We start from the raw sequence: 19,563 nt of genomic DNA on the forward strand, positions 1-19,563 counted from the left end.
ACTTCCAGGTCTGGAATTCAGAAGAGTCTGAGCAGCCAGCCAGAGGATTTACAGTAATCCCTGGGCTCCTTCCAGATGACATAAAAGTTGCTCTGATAGTCATCTAAAGGATAAGGATTTAGTAGATCCTCATAGAAATGTTGAAACACTTTCTTCAGTTAATTGCTGGAAAGGCGTTGAGGATGTTCCCCTGCCTAAATTTGATTTTTATTTCATACTTTTTAAAAATTCTGCTGTTTTTTGCCCAGAAAATACTAAGGATCCAAATATTTTTTTATGGTATGGGCACCATTCAGGAATTCTTTTGTCTTTCACAGACCTGAATGCTGCTTCAGCTCCTTCCGGAGACTGGATGCTAAAGCTGCTACTGAGAAATTCCAGCAGGATCTGGGCTTCCGGATGCTGAACTGCGGGAGGACGGATCTGATCAGCCAAGCCATCGATGCACTGGGCCCCGACGGGGTGAACACCATGGATGATCAGGTGTGCCACAGAACAAGCCCTCACCACCCCAAAATCCCCTGCAGCAGCAGCTCCCTCCTTCCTTTCCGCGTGGCAAATCAATACCAGGTCGTGTTTGTTGCCTCTCCAAGGGTTTTCTAATTCTGGTTCATGGTTTAGGCTGAAAATGCATCCCTTAAAACACAGAAAAATACTTCCCCACCCCACTCTCATGCCACCCCTCCAAAAAAAAATCCCATTAGAGCCTGGAGTAGATTGTTTATCAGCTGGAATGTTTCTTCTTTGGATGGGCTGTCTCAGGCACTGATGGCAGGCAGGTTAACACAGGGGCAGTGAATGGAAAGTCTGATACGTGCTGAGAGGATGTCAAAGCAAAGTGGTTTCTTTTCCAGTGACACTCCCCTCTGGCTCAGCAGCCCAAATCCCGGCTGGGTTAGTGAGGAGTGACCAAAAGGTGTTTTTGTCTCAGAGCAGTTTGGAATACAAGACACAGCACTGAGAACCCCGCCCCAGTGGGCTGGTGTCAGTCAGTGTTAGATTTGCTCTTAGTCCACCATGCTGGTGTGTCTGTTTATCCATTTTTAACTGTTCCCTGCTCAGCTACACTGAACCATAGGGATTTGGTAGTCCTGGGAGTCTCTGGCTGCTTCTGCTCGTGCTGTCAGTCCCATCAAGTAACAGCAGAGTCTGTCCTCTGGGATATCATTCAATGCATGGAATTAGCTTTTAATTTAAAAAACGGGGGGGAAAAAGCCACCTCTCCTAAATAAACACTCGTTACAGCTGTCACAGCAGGGAGAATGAGCTGTCACATCTCTGAACAAGAGGATATTGAGCAGTGGGAATGGTTTATGTTCAGGTAGAGAGGTTTTCTCACTGCCAGCATTTTACTGCAGTAACATTTCAGACCCAGCTCTGAACCTGGCACATCTTCCACAGCACTTCCCACCATCCTGCAGTGTTCAGGGAAGTGTGAATGTATACACAAATAGCAGAAACTGCTCCTGGACATAGCTGGGTGTGTAGTTGCCTTATTTACAAATCCAGTACCAGGAGCTTTGTGGTCACTGGGGTGGGTATCTCATCATATATATTCACTTTAGTAAAGTGACTGAGGTGGCAGATTTATATTTCCCACTTCCTCTTTATATTTTTAAAATAAGTTTTTGCAGTTCCTGTAACCCAGAAGCCTCTCATTCCTTCAAAGATTATTTTGTGACTTGCACTGTGAGCCACTGTGCCCCAACACCTGAGACTGTCACTTCTTGCTGCAGGATGTCCCCTACCTCTCATCCAGCCAGCAAACTGGGAGCTGTCTGGCTTTTGTCAGCACAGAGCCCCCCGTGTGCAGCTCCTTGCGAAGTCTGAGGAGTTTCTGCTGTCACTCCCTGATGTCTCATCCTGTGGGTGGGATCCTCTTGCCAGCCCTGCTGTGAGAGGGGCAGCTCTGTAGTCTTCAGCCCTCAGAGAGTGTTTTGGCACCAACAAAAAGAGCAGGACAGGCCCCCTCTGGAGACATTGTTGCTTGGAAATTCTCCACTTGACTCTGGAGCAACTCAGCTTTTTGTCCAAGCAAGTGCCTGCATGGCACTGCCCACCCCAAGCAGAGTTAAATCAAAGCTCTGGGAATGAGCTCTGCCATAGCTGGAACAGGAAACCAAAGCTAGACTTTGCCAGCTTGTTTTGCTCCTTTTGGAAAAGAGTAAGACAAAGCCAGATGCCCAAACTTGGGAAAACTGACTTAGGCGTGACAGAACTGCTGGATAATTTAATACAAAGGCTTTAGATCCAGGTTGGGATTTTGACCACTCCCAGGGTGTGAGCATGTCCGGGATGTTCAGACCCACTTGCCCATCTGTGTACATGGAAATCTGTGGAAAAGAACTCAGAACATCCCCTCAGAAACATCAGTTTGGAGCAGGACCCTGCATTCAGCACTGATGGGGACCAACAAGCACTCTGGTTTCAGGGAACTGGAGATGTTTAGGAGAACAATCTCTTCTTCCCGTTGCAAGGAACAAGCAGGAAGTACAAAACTAACATCAAAAATTTTAAAAAGGACAATGTAAGTCTGTACAAGTTTTAGAACCCTGACTGGGGTTTGTGCCTCCAGGCCTGCATTTTGAATTCTCAGTTTATTTGTCTATAATAAATGTGGAGCCTCCCAAGCCCCACAAAAGCCAGAATATCTCACCCAGAAATATCCTTACCAATGGAAGTGCCCCAAAGCAGGAAGCTGGAAGTTGTGGCTGCTTTGAAAAGACACCTTTGCAGAGTCAAGAGCAAAACTCCTGTGTGAGAGATGTAATTCCATTTTTAGAGTACAGTTCCCATTAAGGATGAAGCTCTGTTATTGCACACTGAGCTGCGGAGATGCTGCCTGTAAAAAATTCAAATGCCTGTAATAATTAAGGGGAGGGGGCAGGAAAGCTGTGGGATGTGAGCAGGAATGGATTTTACCAGGCCATTTCCTTTATGTCCTTGGCTACTTCAGGAATGAACTCCATAAGTAAGGCTCATTTTTCTCATAATTCATCTCTGAGCCGTCATGGTTTGCTGGTTAAGTAGAGGGAGAGAGATTTATGGGATTGAAATGCTGAAATATTGAGGCAAATAGGATTTTAGCAATGGGGAGAAGTTGCCAAATAAATTCATCGTCTGTATTTTTGTGTTGCTTTCTGCCTTCAGTTCATTTGGCTACAAATGAGCCAAGAAATGGCATTTCTTTGTTGGCAGCCTTGGGAAAGCTGGAGAGTTGTGGACAATACAGGGCTAGGATTTTCAGTGATCCTTTTTGTGTTCTTTCAGCCTTGTCCAGTGATGTTTTGTCCAGGTCATTTTCCAGTATCAGTTGTGCCCACTCTGCATAGAAATCAAAAATGTTTATAAATACATCTGTGCTGTCCCTACACACACTTTGTACATTAAGATTCAAACTCACTGTGTCCATGACGGTGTCACTGTTGATAGGGATAGAAAGATAACTTTGTTTTTGTTTTTATTTTTTGTTTCCTTTCTGAAGGGCATGACCCCCCTCATGTACGCCTGTGCTGCTGGAGATGAAGCCATGGTCCAAATGCTTATAGATGCTGGAGCAAATTTAGATATACCAGTGAGTAACCCTGTGCCCATAACTATCCAGCTGTAAACTAACAGGAGTTCTGAAATCTCTCCTAGCAACTGAAGGATTCAGTTCTGGAAACATCAAGCAAGGCATTTCTCCCAGAAACCATCACTTCAGGGATTTGGGAGGGGGGAGAAAACCTCTTGGAGCACTCAGTGGCTCCAGTTAGGATTGGGACTGGTCTAATGGGCAGGGGAGGGGGAGGGAAGGAGCTGCCACAGGGAGAAACCAGTGATCCCATTAAAAATCCCAGGGGATGGGGCAGAGCGAGCGGTGGTCGCAGTGTTCTCCAAGTGGCCCAAGTGCTCCCTGGGCCTGTCACTCACAGAGGAAGAAGCTGGCTCTGTAGGAGGCAGGGGAGGGAGGCAGGCAGGCTGCAGTGGGTAATGAGTGCTGCTTGCCTGCCCCAGGTGCCCAGTGCCTCTCCACGGTACCCCTCGGTGCACCCCGACAGCCGCCACTGGACCGCGCTCACCTTCGCCGTGCTGCACGGGCACATCTCGGTGGTCCAGGTAAGATTCCAGCCAGGAATCCTTCCAGGAGGCACAGGGGACTGAAATGTAGCCCTGTGAGCCCTCACTCCCAGCTTCCTGAGCCTGCTAAACACCAACAAAAAAACTGCCTGCTGTTTAAAACAAGGAGAATGACACAATTCCTAGCAAGGCCTTGATAACAAAACACAGCATGTTCTGTATTTTTCCTTGGTTTCAGTGTTGCAACAAAGCTCACTGCTCCCAAAAAAAGTGCTGCACAATCATTTGTTTGCTTTTAAATAAACTAGTGCTTCACGTGGAGTGCTTGCAGGTTGGCTGTTTGATCAGGAGCTTTATAACGGTAGATATTAATTGATTTATAAATTTACATGCAGAAATCCAGTGTGTGCTGATGTCTGCTTTAATGGCAGCAAATAATCTGTAACTTCCTTCATAATCCTTGAGAACTGCATGAACAAGACTTAAGCTGTTGTGGGATTTGAGCCTGTGGCGTCCTCCCTGCTCCCTTTTCTGTGGAATTATCACAGGGGGCAGCAGGATGGGGTGGAGCCCCAGAAATGCTACCCAAACTTCCAGGGGAATGAAACACTGATCACAGCAGACAATCAATTGCTGTTGAATTTAATTTACCTTCTGCTCAAAGGGAAGGAATTAAAAAAAAAAAAAAAAAGGTAAGTAAATGGAGGCTGCACACACTCATCTTTTGTTTGTGTACATTTGTACATAATTATAAAGATTAGATTCCACCTGGCAAACTGCCCAGGCAGCCTTTGGTATTCCAGAGGTTGGGCAGCCTTAATTTATTGTGAGATATGAGTTTGATTCTCCCAGGAGACGAAGCCAAGTGAATCAAAGCTCCTGCTGTGTACTGCAGTGCCCACAAATTGTGGAAGCATGGAATATCCCGATGGATACACACTCACAGGGCTGACCCTGCCAGCACTGCTCTGGGTGCTGCAGAGCCTTCTGCCAGCCCCACCTGGCCATAAACCATCCCCATCACCCTGGCACCTTCTCCCCTTCACCTGGGAGGGGGCTCTTTCCCTCACAGCAGCTCAGTGAAGCAGGTTCTGTGTGACAGTCCCTGCAGCTGCCAGGCTTCCCTACACGGGCTCCATGAGGTATGACCAGCCTGGTAATTCCCTGGGGGAGCCCTGCTTCCTGTGCACAGCATGGAGCTAGGATGGACTTCCTGCAGTTGGAAATTCCAACTGCACAGCCACTGCAATAAAGGAGATTAAAAAAAGGAGGAGGTGGTGCTTTCCAGACGGGCCCTCCTCACTCTGAACCCACTGCTTCTCCTTTCTAACACCCAGCCCTGGCTGCTTGGTCCTTCTGAACTGCTCTTTTCCCAACTCCCTGTCTTCCCTGTGCCCCTTGCAGCTGCTCCTGGATGCTGGTGCCCACGTGGAGGGCTCTGCTGTGAACACTGGGGAGGACAACTACGCTGAGACGCCCCTCCAGCTGGCCTCAGCTGCAGGTGAGCTCCCTGTGGCCTCAGCGCTCTGCATCTCTTTCTGACACCAGCCTGATGGGCCCCAAGTATCTCTTTTCCAACTTGTCCCACTCTTGACTCCTCCCCAGAGCTCCCACAGCAGAGCTGATGGCACCAACTCCTTCACAAAGCACTGTCAAGGAACATAAACTGTCTAGTCTGGGCATGTCTGTGGGCCTAAGCAACACCCAGATGTGAAAAATTAACAACTTTCCATTCAGCCTGGGGAAAAATAACTGCTATATAAAGAAATTTGGTTTATTAGTTTATTAAATGCAGGTAAAAATTCTGCATTTCTTCTAGCAGGCTGTCAGGAGCTGAGCATTCTGAGAACGAGTCTGTGCTGGCCTTGTTTTTCAACACTTTTCATCTCAAAGTGGTTTTAGTTCTTTTCCTTTTGTTTCTTTCTCTGTTATCTTTGTGCTTTTATGAAGATCAGTGGCTGGCTTGCTCTGCTCCAAGCTTTATGGAAGGGATAAAATGTCCTCTCCTCCCAGTGCCAGCCAGTGCTGGATCTCCTGCCACCACTCCCTACTCCCTTTAATGGGAACGGAGCCAGGGAGTCCTGCCTGTGGCCAGTCCTGTGTTTTGTGCTTCCACGGAGGGAGCACCCTGATGTTCCTGTCCTTTTTCCCCAGGGAATTACGAGCTGGTCAGCCTGCTGCTCAGCAGGGGCGCCGATCCACTCCTGAGCATGCTGGAAGTCAACGGGATGTCATCGTCACTCCACGAGGACATGAACTGCTTCAGCCACTCAGCAGCACACGGCCACAGGTAGTGCTCTGCTCCTGCTCAGAGCAGGGCTTCTTTGCACTCTAGGTGTTGCTGTGTGTCCTGTGTGACTTTGTCACCCAAACCCCTGCGTGTGCGGTTCAGCAGATGGGGTTAAGACTCTCCTGACAACAAAGAACAAAGATCTTTGCTGTTTCTTGTCCTTACACTTGCTGTCTGGCTCTGCAGCACTGAGAGTGAGCTGGTTTTAAGCCCCACATCAACAGACCAAGTCTCACCTAAGGGTAGGTTATGAGATCAGGGTTGTGAGATCCTGCTTCATGTTCTGAGATGGAATCTAATCAGGTTGAGGTGGCAAGAATAACTTACAGCAGAGCCTGGGTGTCTGCATCTCTGGTTTTTGGATGGCCAGCCAAGAGGTGAATCATTAAATGAGCCAGCCTGGGCTCTCCAACCCTGTTTTCAGGGTGGTTGTTCAGAAATAAGTCATTACTTGCAAGTTCCCCCAGAAATCTGTGTTCCCAGAAAAAAACATTAGTGAGATCCAAGGTTTGTCTGCTATAGGATAGGAAGGGGTGATCCTAAACCTGAGTCCTTAAATAAGCTGGATTTAGCCCTAGGGAGTGGTGTGGGTGCAGAGAGCACCAGCTGGTGGCAATGCAGCAGCACTGGGACTGCTGGGTGGCCCTGCTGGGCTGGGGAATGTCTGGAGCAGCTGTCCCCAGCTGGCTGAGGGACACCCGTGATGCAAACTCCCCAAACAAGACACAAACAAGAAAGTCTGTTTCTTGCAACTGCCGTGTGAAATTCCAAACAAACCCAAAGTGTGAGGAGTACAGGCCATGTTTCTGCCCTTGCTGAGGGGCACCAGTTTCTAGGATGTGGGGTAGGGAAGGACAAGAGGTTTCCATGCTGCTCCACAGTGCCAGCTGTCTTTGGGAAGGAAATTATTGTTTACTGAGCCGGATCCCTAATCCCAAATCCCCACAGTCCTGTCTGAGTTGTTGAAATTTCCTTTGTTAGTAAGTGAAACCTCTCGTCCCTGCTCAGGAACGTCCTGCGCAAGCTCCTGAGCCAGCCCCAGCAGGCGAAGGGGGATGTGCTGTCCCTGGAGGAGATTTTGGCCGAGGGGGTGGAGAGTGACACCTCCAGCCAGGGCAGCTCCAGCGAGGGCCAGGTGCGGCTGTGCAAGACGCGGATGAAGGCTCTGCAGGAGGCCATGTACTACAGCGCCGAGCACGGCTACGTGGACATCACCATGGAGCTCAGGGCACTGGGTGAGCCCTTCCTCCCGAGCATTGTGCTCATAAGGCACTAAAACCTTCCTTTTCTGCCCCTCTCACTTAGAGAACAACAACTGCAAAGCTGTCGAATCTAAATTTTAGAAGTGTTTAAGGCTCCTCACAAATGGGGGTTTTTTTTCAAATTCCTGTTGCTCTGGGATGTCCCTCACCCTTGGCTGGATCATCTGTTCACATATATCAAAAGGATACCTGACAGGCATCTCTCCCTGTCAGGTATTTACACCTAAAATTCACTGTTTATCAGTGGTTTAAGGTGAAGGAACAAAACTGATCTCAAGGTAGGAGAGAAAAGCTTTGAAGCTTGTGTGCAACTGGGAGAAAAGACCTCATACCACAGTTGTGTGGCATTATGTATCCTTACAACTTCAGTTCAAATTTGTCTTGTGGTTCTGACTAACCATGAAGCTCAGAACAAAACAGGGAGTCTCTGATCCTGAAAAATCAGCAGAACTTTCCAATTTATGGTCCTGCTGCAAATCCTTTTTCACTTATTCTGTCAGTGACCCAGTTCAGTCACCTTTAATATCAAGATAAAAATCTATCTGCTGTTAGGATGTAGGTAGAGCTACTTCAGTGCTGCCAAGTGTTAGTAATAGCAGCAGGATAATCTCCTCACAGGTACTTCAGGAAGTCATCTTTCACTGTCCCTTTTTCCTGTGGCTGCAGGAGTGCCCTGGAAGCTCCACGTGTGGATCGAGTCCCTGCGGACAACCTTCTCCCAGTCCCGCTACTCCGTGGTGCAGACCCTGCTGAGGGAGTTTGTCACCATCAAAGAGGAGGACTACAACGAGGAGCTGGTCACTGAGGGGCTGCAGCTCATGTTTGACATCCTCAAAACCAGCAAAGTAAGTCAAGAGTTTTATAACCGTGCCAGAGCTGAGTGTTCTGGGGTTGTGTTGTTGTGCACAACAGGCACAGGGGAAAGGCTGGGCAAAGTCCCTTGGAGTTATGGCATGGAAATGGCCCTGGAAGCATTTATGTCACTTCATAAACAGCCCCCAGACAGTCCTCAAACACAGACATTGTAATTCTGCCTTAACTGAAAGCTTGTCCCTCTGTGGAGAGGGAACTCCTGTAGGGTGCAGTTGCTGTAAGCCCCAGGTGAGCCCTTACAGCACATTTGGAACCTGCTCCATGTCGAGTTGCTGATCCCTGTTCCATCCTCCTCACAGAATGATTCCATCAACCAGCAGCTGGCATCCATCTTCACCCACTGCTACGGCAGCAGCCCCATTCCCAGCATTCCCGAGATCCGAAAGACTCTGCCAGCTCGCCTGGGTAAGGTGCTCACCTCAGCAGTGAGCTGCTTTTGGTTGCTGCTGGGTCGGGTTTTTATCTGTTTGTTTGGATTTCTTTTCCAAAAAAGCATGCACAGTATTAAAAAAAAAAGTCACCTTTTTTTTGTCACTTTACCCAACAGATCCTCACTTTCTGAACAATAAAGAAATGTCTGATGTAACTTTCTTAGTGGAAGGAAAGCTCTTTTATGCACACAAAGTCCTGCTGGTTACTGCATCTAACAGGTGAGTCACTAACCAGAGACATAATGAATCCAGCCATGATCACCCCTGAAATCATGTGTGGTAGATGGAGTGCACATATCCAGCCATTCCCTGCTTTCCCATTCCTTCTCCCAGAGTTTGCAGGGAGAGCTGCACTTGCTCCAGCTTTCCTGGAATCTCACACTGGCCTGGTGCACTTGCAGTTTGCAGTTGCTTTCTCTGTTCTTGGCATAGAAACAGAGTTTTCCACCTATCACATGGTGATTTAAATTGTCCCTGAACTAATCATCATTAAATTAAAGGAAATATTTTGATTTTGAGCTTGCAAAGAACAAGGAGGGATCTTTGTTTTCCCCTTGCTGTTTGTGATGTGTGTGTGGCACACTAATGCAGTTAAATCAGATCTTCTCAATTAAATCTGTTTAAAACCATTCCCAGGTTCAAGACACTAATGACCAATAAAACAGAGCACGATGGCCACGGCAGCAAGACTGTAGAAATCAGTGATATGAAATACAACATTTTCAAGGTATGGGACTTAATTCCACTCTTCCTTTATCTTTTTCATCCTCTTAACTACTTGGAAGGTAAGACAAAGCCAAGTAGTAATATCATATGTAGATAATAAGTAATACCATAATTAGATAATATTACAAGTAGAAATGGAGTGCCTTTCAACAGATCTGAATTTAAGGAGTTTTCTGAAGTACCCCTTTTCCCAAGTTCCAGCCTTAAAACAGACTCTTCCAGTCTATATTCTTATTGTCTTCCCAGGCAGCTGACTCCTCCATAAAGCAGGAGAAACTAGTCTTCTACTGAAAAGTAGTTTTATACTTTTAACACATCATTTTCATACTTTTTACAACACCATTTTTATGCTTTGCTAAGCAAAAAGTAACTTATTTACAGCAGGTGCATTGCCAGGCTTCATATTAATTCAAATCAGATGATAAGAAATCAATGGTGTCCCTGTCAAGAAAGGCTCAGAACTGAGAACTGTGCTTTGCTTTTATGACATTTCTATATTTAGTGGAGGAACAGGGAGATGTGAAGTGCAGAATAGGTCAAGTGGCTGTTTCACTAAAGGGTTGAGGCTTTTTTTTCTCTTTTTGTAAGCAAACAAACCTGGTCTGTTGGTCAGCAGTGCTGCTATCTCACTTGAGGGAAGTAAGTTGACAATGAGAACATCTTTGTTCTGCTTGTAAGGGGCTGCACAAGTTTTGTGTTGGATAGTGACATTCAAATTTTGCAGCTTCAAGCCACAACAGAGAAGAAAATGTAACTGAGTATTGAAACAAGCTTCGTTAACAGCATTTGTACATCAAAAGGTTTCTAAAGATAAACTTGTGCTTCAGTGGAGGGAGAGAGACAAATCAGAAAGAACTGAAACAGTGAAGTATTTCACAATTTGATGGTAAATACAGTCAGAGGGGTTAAGGAGAGGTGGGCTCAGGCAGGGTGAAGGATGCTGAGCCACCAGAGATGTGGGTCCCACTCAGGGCTCTGCTGGCAAAGCTTTGCTCTCACGTAACTCTGTTAAACAAATAAGGCAATCTCACAAGGAGCAGCTTAGTTTTGCCCCCAGCCCTGTTAGGAATGGCAAAGCCCCACACAGTACCCAGGACACTTCTGTGATCCAGCACCAGATCCATCCCCTCCCCTGACACTGCCTGTGCTGGGGGTGGCACATGCAGATCAAAGAGCAGGAGCTGCCTCTTGCTCTCCCTGCAGACAATTAATGCCTTTTCCTCCGGGCCTGGCGAGGGGCTGGAAGCTGATTTAGAAGCCCAGCAGGGGAGGCAAGTGGCTGGGAGGTCCCCGGGATGCTCACGCTGGGCTCGCTGGCAGCTCCGCGCGTGACCGGCCTGCCAGGCTTCACCAGCCCGGATCCCAGACAAGGACAGTGGTGTTGCTCAGAGACACGCTGTCACCCTCAGCCCAAAGTCCCCAGCAGGGCCCTTTTCAGGGCCCAGGAGAAAAAGGACTGTTAGAAAGCAGCAGATTTGCTACACTAGGGAGTGAAAAAAAAGCCACCAGTGGAGGTGAGAGCCGGCACAGGACACGATTCCCGTCTGCTCAGGAAGGGGAGCACAGCCATCAACAGCCCCTTGTAACTGCCGTGATAACTTCATGCCTGGCCTTCTTCCCATTCCAGATGCTGATGCAGTATTTGTACTATGGAGGGACAGAATCCATGGAAATTCCCACCACTGATATCTTAGAGGTGAGAGAGCTTTTTCTTCCAAGTCTTGCCAAGTGCGCTGGGGCATAAAACAGAGTTGAAAGGCAAAATCCAGGAGCTAACAGCAGGCTCCCATTCAGTCCAGGAGCATATTTAACACTTGGAAATGAGCTTTAGAGTTTCAAAACATCGCTGCTTGGTGTTTCTGTGTCGTGGTGACAGAAAGGAGAGCAAATATGCTTGTGGGAGGAGCTTTTGCTAAGAGGGGAAATGTGTCAGTCTGTCACTTCAGCATGAAGCAGCCTTTTTGCTGTTTGATGAGGACTTGGCCATTAAAACAGCGAGTCAGAGACTCTTCAGAGAGGAAATCATCCGTCCTGTTTGCCTTCCCCAGGCCTTTCAAGCCTCATGATCTCAAATAGCCCCTCTCTTTTCCCCATAGCTGCTGTCGGCTGCCAGCCTGTTCCAGCTGGACGGCCTCCAGAGACACTGTGAAATCCTCTGTGCCCAGACCATCAGCATGGACAACTCCGTCAACATCTATAAATATGCAAAGGTACATCCAAGCCCCCTGGTTTGAGAACCCCAGTGAGCAGCCTGTGTGCTGCTGGTGATAACTAAAAACTCCAGGTGGGCACCTTCACTGCAGGTAACTCCCCCAGCCACAACACGAGTGAGATGATTCCCAGCTTCAGGCTGGGAAATCCTGCACAGCCCCGGTGTGTTTTCTTGTCTGGAGCAATCATGGATGAAATGGATGGGGGATCCCTGCAGAGTAGGGGAAAGCTGTCTTAGCAGGCTGATACAGCCACATCAGCAAATCCTGAGGGATTCAGATCCTGGGAGCAGCAGGGGCAATTGATCACACCACAGCAACTACGGGGTAAACCTTTTCCTAGCACCCCTGCTGCTAGAAAATATTCTTTTCAGCTCCAAAAGGAGCATAAAGTCTGTTGTGTGACAGATATGCACCTCTGTAGCAAATAACGTAAATCAGAGAAATACTGGAATTTTGCAGGATCAGATCCCTTAAAGACAAGGAGAAAACTGCACAGAGGGCTGGTAATGATTTTTTTTCCCACTGTGTAGTGTCCCACTGATGCTTTTCAATTTCTCTCACGTTGGGCTGGTTTCTTTCAGACCTAAAATTTAACAGTGTGCAGTGGTAAAAAGGGGGAAACAGCATTCCCTGCTGGCCATTATGTATTTTTCCTTAATTTATTATTTGCACAGAATTCCCAGGAAGGGGCTGTGTGTGCACAGAGCTTTTTAATATTGAACTTGAGTTTTGTTGTTCTCGTAACTGATCCTGAAGCAAAAAGGAGCCAGATCCCAAGCAGAAATCACCTCGTGGTGGTTCAGGAGTGCAGCATCCCTGTTCTCCTGCGTTCAGCCCCTTCTTGCAGGGATGTGGCTCCCGTCCTGTGACCCGTGTCCTGATTGCCCCGAGCCCTGCTCACCATCTGCCAGCACAGCAGCGTTGTTGTGTGTTGTGGCTCAGCCAAACAGGTACCTTGGCCACCTCATCAGCCAGCTGCTCTGCTGCAGGAAGGGAAAGGGGCTGGAGTGCAGGCCAGCAGCCTTGCCAACAGCAGGCCAGCAGGGAAGGAATTAAAAAAGCCTGGATGCCCCACTGCAAAAAGCACCAGGAGGAATGATCAGACAAAGTCCTGCCTTCAGTGCTTTTCCACTGTTACTCCTGTCTTTTAATGCTTTCTAAGAGACAAAAAGGAGAAGAGCATTAGGAGTGAGAGGCTCAGGGATGTCCTTTAGGTCTGTGACGTACAGAAGGGGTTAATAATCCTGCTGTCTTCCTCAGATTCACAATGCACCAGAACTGGCCTCTTTCTGCGAGGGCTTCTTCCTCAAGCACATGAGCTCCCTGCTGGAGCAGGACTCGTTCAAGCAGCTCATCTACAGCAGGAACAGCAAAGTGCAGGGCCTGGACCCTCTGAGGGACCTGCAGGCAGCCCTGGCCGGCCGCCTGCACTCCGTGTACGTCACCTCCAGGGTGTGAGGCAGCCCGGGCTGGCAATCCGCGCCGGAGGCGTCGCTGGGGCTGGCTGCCTCCCGCACCTTCCTGAGCGTGCCCTGGAACGGGCACCCCGTGCCCAGGGAGGGGAGCTGGCTTCTCTGTGCTGCTGCTGCTGCTGCCACAGGAACAACACTGTCACACCAACAGCGCTGCCACGGCCCAAACACCAGCTGGGGGGTGCAGGGGAGAGCCTGAACCGCAGCCACTGGTGCTGCCCTTTCCACGAGCATGGCGCCGGGCTGTGGAGAAAGAGGCAATTGAGCTAAGCCCAGCACTAATACATGGGCTTAGGTTCATCCACACAGATGTTTTCCCTGTAAAAAGGCTGCCTAGAAGGAGTTTTCCTGATCCTAAAGCCCATCCCACGAGCCATCTGTCTGCACACAAATACTTCCCCTCAGTAGTACCAGCGTCTGTGCATCGCGACAGACCGACAGAAACTTCCCCCAAAACTGTCTGCACCTTGAGAGAGGTTTTTGTATGTTCAAAGCTGAGTAGAAACTAATACTAACACTGAAATAACTCACTCTTTAAGCCTAATATGAGGAGCTGGGGCGGGGAGGGGACAGTTGGGGGTTTGAGTGTTTTGAAATACAGTTTCACTGTGCCAGTTGTTAATGTGGATCTGTTTTGAGGAGAAAGAAAAAGACTGTTTGCTCTTTTGCTGTCAAGGTCTGATAGTGTCAGTCAGTCGCTTTTTTCACCTTAAAAGCCCGTTCCTGAACATTACCTGTGAGACCTGGCATCACAAAAGACACTTTGTAGAAGGCTGAGGTGTAGCAGGAGCTGGCACTATGCTGAAAAACTGCCCAGTTGCAATAAAAGCAATAAAAGCCTCCCCTGGCCTCCAAAGAACGTCCAGCTCTGTGGTTTGCTCTCTCTCTGGAGCTGGTTGGGATTAAGGAAAGACCTCCAGCTATTCCCACTGAGCTGTGCTAAGCACCCACCAAAAATCATTTACCAGGACACTTCCAACAAGAGGAAACCAAGTTTTCAGTGGAGAACTATTTATTCCTTATTAGAAATTCAACAATTTATTCCCATTGTGTCTAAACACAGTGGAAGGAGGAGGCTCAGCTGGGCTCAGGCTCCAAAGCACAGCACAGACACAGTTTAGATAAAGGGAAGGAGAAGGAACCACCAGCATCTCCCAGCAAATCCATCAAAATCTGACATGGCCTTGCTCCTAAAGGATTTACACAGAGGCAAATTGCATGCATGGATAAGGATTTTTAGTCAGCTGACAGGTTGGTCAGGGCACACTCCCTTTGTGCTTTAGGTACACATCTGCTGAACATCACCAGCTCCAATAACCCTATTTATTACAGAAAGCCATACAGGGGGGGCAAAATTATCACTGAGAAATGCCACAGAAGGCTTTATTTTGGAAAGTATTTTCAAGTAGCTGCTCCAGCTATCTGTACAAATATGTAGGTCCTCTTTTGTTGCTGTAATATTACAATGCTTTGTTTAATTGTACATTAATGTTGTCATTTATGTAAATGTACCGGGATTTTATTAACAACGTAATTTTAAAATACACAGGTGCTGTTATTTATTCTGTTCCTCTAACAGTAGGGAAAAAAAAGATTTAAAGACACTTATGTGGAAAAGGCTGTTGGCAATTGAAGCATTTTAAATTGCTTTTGGTGTACATATATCTAATTTTAGAGATACAGATGCATTCATTTTCACTTCCTAGGCTCAGACGTTTTTGTGAAGTTAAAAAGTTTAAAACTTGCATTTTTCCCTACCTGGAATAAGATTACCTGCTTTCCAGCAGAAAGCAGCAAATGGTAGTATCCAAGAAACCCCTAATTCCAGGATTCTTCTCTGCAGCAGGAAAAACAGTGAGGGTTAAAGTAACTCTTAGGCCAGAGGCATTAAAAAAATAAACAGGTGATCCTTCCATGTCACCTCAGATCCCAAAGGCCAGAAGGGCTCTGGTTGGTGCTCTGTGGGGGGATTGATGTCAGAGCACAGGACTCGTCCAAAGGTAAGGACTATAAAAGCTTAAGGGCAAGAATTTGACCCAGATGTATCCCTTTTTTCTCCTTATTTGGAAACCTGCCAGCATAAACAGTGACTGGTTCTCAAGAATCATGGAATACAAACACCTCGGATTCCCTTTGGAGCACTTTAATGAGTAGGCTAAACAGAAATTCCTTGTGAAACCAGTTGTACACTGCCTGTATTTTATAGAGCGCTGCCCGGGGAGCCTGAGAAAGTACCAGAGCAGTTTGCCCGGCTTTGGGGAAGCACAGAACTTTGCTGGCCATAATGACATCATTCCAGGCAGCAGAGGAAATAAACATCTGCCTGAACAGGCTCGATGACTTCCAGCCTGAAATAAAGCCCTTTTTGCTCTCTAATAAGGCTTTGCACAGCAGGCAGGCCCTGGCTAATGCAGCAGCACCACTCACAGGCCCTTTGCCCTCGCCAAATGCTGCCCAGGCAGGCAGACGCTGCTCCCTGCACCTGCCACACACACAGCCTGTGCGGGGACACCCCGGGGACTGGGGCACAGGCTGCTGTCACACTGCTTGTGGCACAGGAGAGGCCTCCAAAGCTGGGTCTGCCTCCCCAGAGGGCAGGGCTGGAGCCTGAGGGATCCATCCATCCACAGAATGTTGCACTTGGCGTTATTTGCTCAAGAAAAAGAAGGGCAAAAAAAAGGTATCTTGTGATAAAATCGCAGCACAGCAAGGAAAAAGGAGTGACAGAACCCAGAGCTGGAGTATCCCGGAGATGTCCCTGCTCGAGCTGTTCCAGGCACAGGATTTCCCCTGCTGATGCTCTCTCCATGCTTAGCTCAGGCAGCAGAAGGTTTCCCGTGTCCCTTCGTCCCTCTCTCCATCCACAGCCCAGGCATCCACACGAAACCCTGCCCGCAAACCACGCACCAGAGACAGCCCTGCCATTCCCAGGGGCACAGGCAAAAAACCCAACCCTGGAAGTTAAAAACTCCCAAGGGAATATCACCAGGGCCAAATGGAAAGGCCACACCGTCCTCCTGCCCCTCACCCAGTGCTTTCCACGCAGCTCCCTTCTCCCTCACGCTGCTCCGGGATCAGACCCGTCCCGGCAGCGCTTCCAGCCGGCATTCCCTGGCTCTGTCCCTCCCAGGACACGGCCGGGGTCAGCTGGCTCCGGCTGTCAGAAGAGCTCAGGGCTCTCCGAGCAGGCTGCGTGATTCCAGTGACAAGTAGGTCACATCCCGCCGCCACCCGCAGGGAGCTGCTCAGCCAGACGCGGCTGCCACGCTTGCCTCCAATTAGCCACAGGAGCCCGTCACTGTGGGCACATTGTGGGCATGGGAGAGGAGGGAGAGACCCTGCTGCGGTCTGGAATGGCCGGAGAGCCACGGAGGGGGTGGAACAGGCCGGGGACTGAGGCACCTGGGTGCTGGGATGTGCTGGGACCTGTCCTGGCCTGTCCCCGCGCTGGGACGGGCTCCGAGGCTGAGCTGGCTTAGGCCGGGATTAAAGGCACGCTCTACAATTAGGGGCACACCCGGCTCCCTCCGGCATTCCCAGCCCCATCTGCGCGGGGTGTGGAGAGAGGGAATGGTGAGGGGGTTCATCCCTAGTGTCCAAGGCCATCTCTCTGCTTGCCATTCCTTGGAATAACAAAAAAATGCTTCCCCTAATGCATCAGGATGTCTGCATCCCTTTTTGGGGAGGGAAATACACTTAGCAACTGTAGGATCATAAGGATTTCCAGGAAAGCAAAACAAGGACAGAGATGAGGGAATGGACTTCCAATTAATAATGATTTGATGGACATGGGAATGATTCTTGTATGTTTTACAGCTCCCCTTTTTATTCCTGGAATAATTTTAGATTTTTTTTTTCCTTTAACAAACAATTTAAATTTGAGAGGAAACAATGCAAAATTAATGCAGGGAGAGACTGTGGAATCATCCTGGGATGGTTTGGGCTGGAAGCCTCACCTCTGAGCCTGTCCTGGGCTGGCTCCTGTCCTTTGGCCCCTCGCTGCAGGTGGACATGGAAGTGGAATCCTCAGCAGGGAATGCTGGTTAGTTTTCCCTGTCTCTATCAATGTGACCATTAAAAAGACTAACTGACCTCTTCCAGCAGGGAAACATTTAAACAAGAGGTGTCAGAGAGAACTGGAGCTTCTGCACAATGAAATCTGCAAGAATCCAACTTCAAATCCCCCTGGATTGTCACTGGTCCAACTTCCATGGACTGGTCACCGTGGCCAGGAGTGTCCAGTCCTGCTGGAATGCACTGGACCAGGAGCTCATTTTCATTTTGTGCTGGTAAAGACCCTCTGGGTGACCCCCAGTGACTGGAAGGGCCAGACTGGGCTCCCAGGGCACTAATTCCAGGGGTTCTGTTTTTGGGAATAGCACAGGAGCCGTTCCCTTGCCCAGAGGAGCAGCCAGTGCTTCCCTGTCTGGGACAAGGGAGGTGGAAAACAGGCTGGGTCAGTGCGAGGGCTTGCAGGGAGGGGGGCATCCATGGGGATGGGAGACTCCCGCTGCAGTTCCCATCTCCCTGCAAGCACGGACAGCTGAGCCGAACCAGGACAAGGCGATGCTCCCGGGCCGAGCGGCCCCAAACGGGCCGGGCCGGGGCCTGCTCAGGTGCGCGGGGCGGGACCGGGGGGATTTTAGCCCCGGGAACCGCCCCGGCCTCCCGGGCTCGTTCAGCGCTCGGGGCGGGAGGCGGCGGCCGCGCCGGGCTCCTCCGGAGGGGCCCAGGTGAGACACGGGGGCCTCGGGGTCCCGTCCTGTACCTCCCTCTATCCCTCCTTCCTCCTGCCCTTATTCCCTTTTCCTGTTCCCCCTTCTCCCTCTTCTCCTCATTCCCGTCCTCTGTCCCCTCTCATTCATTCCCCGCAGCCGCGGGGCTCGGGGCGCCGGAGAATAAAGCCCGGAGGGCCGGAGCCCGGCGCCCCCGCCGTCCCTGGAGCCCCCACACGGGGCCGGGCCCGCTCGGCGGGTCCCCCCACACCGGTCCAACACAGCGCCCGACAGCGCCGGGGCTCCGGCTGTCCCGACATCACACTGGGGGTCCCCGGGGAGGGCTCGGGGCAACTCCTGCTAGTCCGAGCTCAGAACCCGAGTTTTTTTCTGGGACCAAACTCAGGAGCGGCAATGGCGGATCCCGGGGAGCGGCGGGGCCGGCCGGGGGCACCGGGGGCGGCTGCGCTGGGCTCGGAGGTGAGCGAGGAACGGGGAGAGCCCCGAGCGGGGACCGGGGGATGGGTGTCCCGGCACGGGGATGGGTGTCCCGGCACAGGGATCGCTGTCCCGGCGCAGGGATCGCTGCCCCGTCCCGGGCAGGCAACACCGGAGCTGCCTCGGCCCAGCGGGGCCCGGGGCGTCGCTCCGGGGCGGATTCTGTCGGGGCCGAAATGAACATTTTGGGGTGAAACCTGAATTAATGTGCCGGGGAGAGAATGCAGAGTTTGGGTGGGGATGAGGCGGTCGGTGCTCTCCGGAGGGACCAGCTCGGGCTGGCTCAGCCGCGACAGCGCCGTGTGAGGACGAGCGGCGAATGCAAGGGACGTGTTGATTGTGGGGCTGCCGATAACGAGACCGAACGGACCTACAGAACCGTCCTAAAACGGGATACATACAAAAACCCGCCGCCATCCTTCTCCAGCGCCGCTGTGTTTCCAGGATCCCGGGGAAGAGCCGGGGTCTGGACAAGCTCCCGGCACAGCGGGGAATTCCGGGGGTCCTGTGCGGGGCCCGGATTGGGACTGGATGCTCGCCGTGGGCTCGGGAATGCTGCGATCCTGTGCCTTGGGGTGGAATCGGGGGGATCGGGGGTTCTGCCCGCCGGCTCGGGGCGGGTTAGAGCCGCGGCCGCCCCGGGACACCGGGACCGGCGGGGCCGGGAGCGCCGGAGCTGCCGCCCCGCGGGGAGCGCCCGCCGCTGCAGCCCGGGACCGGCGGAGCGGCATCCCCGGGAGTGCTGGGGCATCCCCGGGAGTGCTGGGGCATCCCGGGAATGCTGGGACAGCCCGGGAATGCTGGGGCATCTCTGGGAGTGCTGGGGCATCCCGGGAGTGCTGAGACAGCCCGGGAATGCTGGGGCATCCCAGGGAGTGCTGGGGCATCTCTGGGAATGCTGAGACAGCCCGGGTATGGTGGGACAGCCCGGGAGTGCTGAGACAGCCCGGGAATGCTGGGACAGCCCGGGAATGCTGGGGCATCTCTGGGAATGCTGGAGCATCCCCGGGAGTGCTGGGACAGC

The 19,563-nt window shown here is 50.6% G+C and overlaps 1 protein-coding gene across 2 annotated transcripts in view; it reads left to right on the plus strand.

The window, feature by feature from the left end:
• ABTB2 (ankyrin repeat and BTB domain containing 2) overlaps positions 1-14,872 on the plus strand; it is a 114,663-nt gene extending 99,791 nt beyond the window's left edge. For both annotated transcript variants that reach the window (XM_064425882.1, XM_064425881.1), the window contains exons 5-17: positions 318-483; positions 3,485-3,574; positions 3,997-4,098; positions 5,464-5,560; positions 6,214-6,349; positions 7,358-7,584; positions 8,278-8,456; positions 8,784-8,889; positions 9,032-9,134; positions 9,552-9,642; positions 11,269-11,337; positions 11,738-11,851; positions 13,115-14,872. In XM_064425882.1, coding sequence (XP_064281952.1) covers positions 318-483; positions 3,485-3,574; positions 3,997-4,098; positions 5,464-5,560; positions 6,214-6,349; positions 7,358-7,584; positions 8,278-8,456; positions 8,784-8,889; positions 9,032-9,134; positions 9,552-9,642; positions 11,269-11,337; positions 11,738-11,851; positions 13,115-13,312 — 1,678 coding nt within the window. In that variant the 3' untranslated portion in view covers positions 13,313-14,872. The remainder of the gene's footprint in view (positions 1-317; positions 484-3,484; positions 3,575-3,996; positions 4,099-5,463; positions 5,561-6,213; positions 6,350-7,357; positions 7,585-8,277; positions 8,457-8,783; positions 8,890-9,031; positions 9,135-9,551; positions 9,643-11,268; positions 11,338-11,737; positions 11,852-13,114) is intronic.
• The last annotated feature ends 4,691 nt before the right edge of the window (positions 14,873-19,563 follow it).

This window comes from Passer domesticus, chromosome 6 (genome assembly GCF_036417665.1).
Source record: "Passer domesticus isolate bPasDom1 chromosome 6, bPasDom1.hap1, whole genome shotgun sequence".
Lineage (NCBI taxonomy): Eukaryota > Metazoa > Chordata > Aves > Passeriformes > Passeridae > Passer > Passer domesticus.